The sequence below is a fragment of the Sinocyclocheilus grahami genome, unplaced genomic scaffold (genome assembly GCF_001515645.1).
Source record: "Sinocyclocheilus grahami isolate Dianchi unplaced genomic scaffold, SAMN03320097.WGS_v1.1 scaffold632.1, whole genome shotgun sequence".
In the NCBI taxonomy this organism is placed as follows: domain Eukaryota; kingdom Metazoa; phylum Chordata; class Actinopteri; order Cypriniformes; family Cyprinidae; genus Sinocyclocheilus; species Sinocyclocheilus grahami.
In genome coordinates this window covers 383,296-385,867 of record NW_015505811.1, presented here as the reverse complement: position 1 = coordinate 385,867, position 2,572 = coordinate 383,296, and the positions used below count along the sequence as shown (strand labels likewise).

At 39.4% G+C, this 2,572-nt stretch overlaps 1 protein-coding gene across 1 annotated transcript in view; it reads right to left on the bottom strand.

Moving 5' to 3' along the window:
• Nucleotides 1-1,467: 1,467 nt before the first annotated feature.
• LOC107558124 (glycerol-3-phosphate acyltransferase 4-like) overlaps nucleotides 1,468-2,572 on the bottom strand; it is a 10,506-nt gene continuing 9,401 nt past the window's right edge. Inside the window, exons 12-13 of the mRNA XM_016241741.1 lie at nucleotides 2,250-2,329; nucleotides 1,468-2,141 (exon numbers count right to left, since the gene is read on the bottom strand). Coding sequence (XP_016097227.1) covers nucleotides 2,033-2,141; nucleotides 2,250-2,329 — 189 coding nt within the window. The 3' untranslated portion in view covers nucleotides 1,468-2,032. The remainder of the gene's footprint in view (nucleotides 2,142-2,249; nucleotides 2,330-2,572) is intronic.

Sequence of the window (2,572 nt, the reverse complement as noted above, 5' to 3'; positions counted from 1 at the left end):
TATTTCACTTTATGCTACCACCTTTCAATAAGAAGCCACAGCTGATATTCAGATGTCTTCATTTTGTTCTGAGCCTCCATATTCAACATAGCTCCAGTGTCCTGACCATTCATCTCCAGTATAATGTCCCCCACCTGTAGTCCAGCATCATCTGCTCAGCTACCTTCACCAACCTGACAAAACACTACGATATGTCTTCACAGCTCCTTAACACACCATAAACCAAAGGCATCAAGACCATCTTATTCTAAACACTTTCAATATTTTGTTCATAAGAAAATGTGGGCCAAATATCTTTAACTCACCTTTGAGACAATCAGGGTTCTCCTGAAGTCTCTTCCTCCACAGATACCAAACCCCCATGGTGGTGGACCGGTCAAATTCACTCGAAATGTCATGTGTCTGCCACAAGCCTTCAATTTGAATGCCCTTTCAGAACAGCAAAGTTGGTTTGTGTTTACTCCGGCCTGTGCCAGTAAGGCTAAATGGGTCAGTCGTGTATTTTTGAAGTTCCTCTGGAGCTTAGAGATATGGAGGCTCTGTGTGGAGTCAACACCACCCATGAACATCTGCACATGATGTTCTCAGCTGATTGCAGCTTCTGGAAAATAGAAGACCACAGCTAAATTTAATAAGTAAGGTTGGGAAACACTGACTTGACGTATAGTGATCAGCACTGATGCGGTTGTAGCAGTCAAAAAACGGGACAAGGGAAGTCACGTACGGGACAAATCAATTAAGCCCAAAATACGGGACGTCCCAGGCCGGCTAATATGCCATTCACAAAGAACTTGTTTCCTGTTTTTCTAGGCTCAAGTGTTCGACCTATCGTTCGACCATTACTTTTTGCGCTCTCGGCGTTGTAGTTAAAAATGGTTCAACTTTTTAAAAACGTGCCTCTTTTTATTCCACTATATATATATTCCACGTATAAAAATAAATAAATGTAAAAAATTGCGACGTTATACCTTACAATTCTGACTTTTATTCTCGCGGTTCTGAGTTTATATTACACAATCTTAGGATTTTTTTTCTCGGAGAAAAAAGCCCATAATTCGTGATATTCTGTCTTTTTTTACATTACATTTTTTACATTCATTTACATTTCGCAATTATTTTTCCCCCACCACGGAATATAAATAAATAGGTAGGCAATTGCAACTTAACTCACAATTCTGACTTTTTTTTCTCACAGCTGCAATTTTATATCTTACAACTGGCACAAAATGAAAGAACTGCGAGATAATAACCCACAATTCTGAGAAATCTAAGTCCGAACTGTGAGACAAAAAGTCGCAACTTTTGTACAAAGACAGACAGACAGATAGGATAAAAAAAACACTGTCTTTCCTAAATGGTTAGGCATTAACATTTCGATGTTTGAAAAATGTCTGAAAGAATATTTTGAATGTACAAATTAAAATGTAGATATGATGTCACATTGTTTAAAAACATTTTATTAAAAAAAACAGAATGAAGAGCACACTAGAGGCTGCCATTAGGAGATGAATGTTGAGCAGCTAAACACGTAACAGACATTATTCTTCATGGTTCTACCAACACTAAAGTTCTACGCACACCATCCTTTCACTTTTTCTTTTTTCCAAGCTTAAATAAATTACTTCAAACTCTTCCACTCTTTCTTCTCCTGGGACATCATGCATTATAGTAACAGTCAGAGAACAAATATTCAAAACTGTAACAGACTGTGAAGGAAAAAAAATAAAAAATCACACAAGTATGCCATATGTAACTCTTACTCCAAACTGAAATCATAGTCAGCCCAGGAATTGAATGCCAGAGACAATCGTGCAATGATGCAAAAGCTCCTGAGGCGCAGCACTGAGCTGAGGGCCTGGCAACACTGTTTTCCCACCAACTCACAATGACTTCATCAGTTCACCTCTACAGTTCAGTCTGAGCGGGTTCAGGAAGGGGCCAGCGTAGGGCCACACGGCATCCGCTGAGGTTCCAGGCTCTCGCCGTGAGCACTGAGCAGCACGTGTAAAGTCAAGGAGACAGCTGCGTCCCTTCAAGAGCGACTGCAGTCTTCACTGCTGCCCACTAAAACCTTGCTGTAAAGTTTCTGCTGCTCCTCCTTGAAAACTTCTTTGACTTTTCCCCGTTTTAAACCACCATCCCTGTGAACATGCAAAACACAAATGCTTTGAGCTTCATTTCATTTTAAAATGTCAATGCACATTCTTTTAGTCACTAGCGTGGTTGACACTCTTTAAAGAGGAGCTCACCACAATAAGTCTGCCAGTCCTCCCTTTCTAGCGATGGCTGCTTTGACCCTATTGGCAAACTGTACAGCGTCCTCCCCTTCCTGTAAAAATAAGAATTTAAAACTCGCCTAAATATAGTGACAGGGTGACTAAAAAGCTCCAAAATACTCCCAAAGTTTTGAAAAGAAAAACACACCAGTTCACAAGTTTGGGTAAAATTGTGAAATATTATTACAATCCAAAATAACCATTTAGTTTTTTTAGCATATTTTAAAATATTGTTTATTCCTGTGATGCACAGGTGAATTTTCAGCATCATTACTCCAGTCTTCAGTGTCACATGA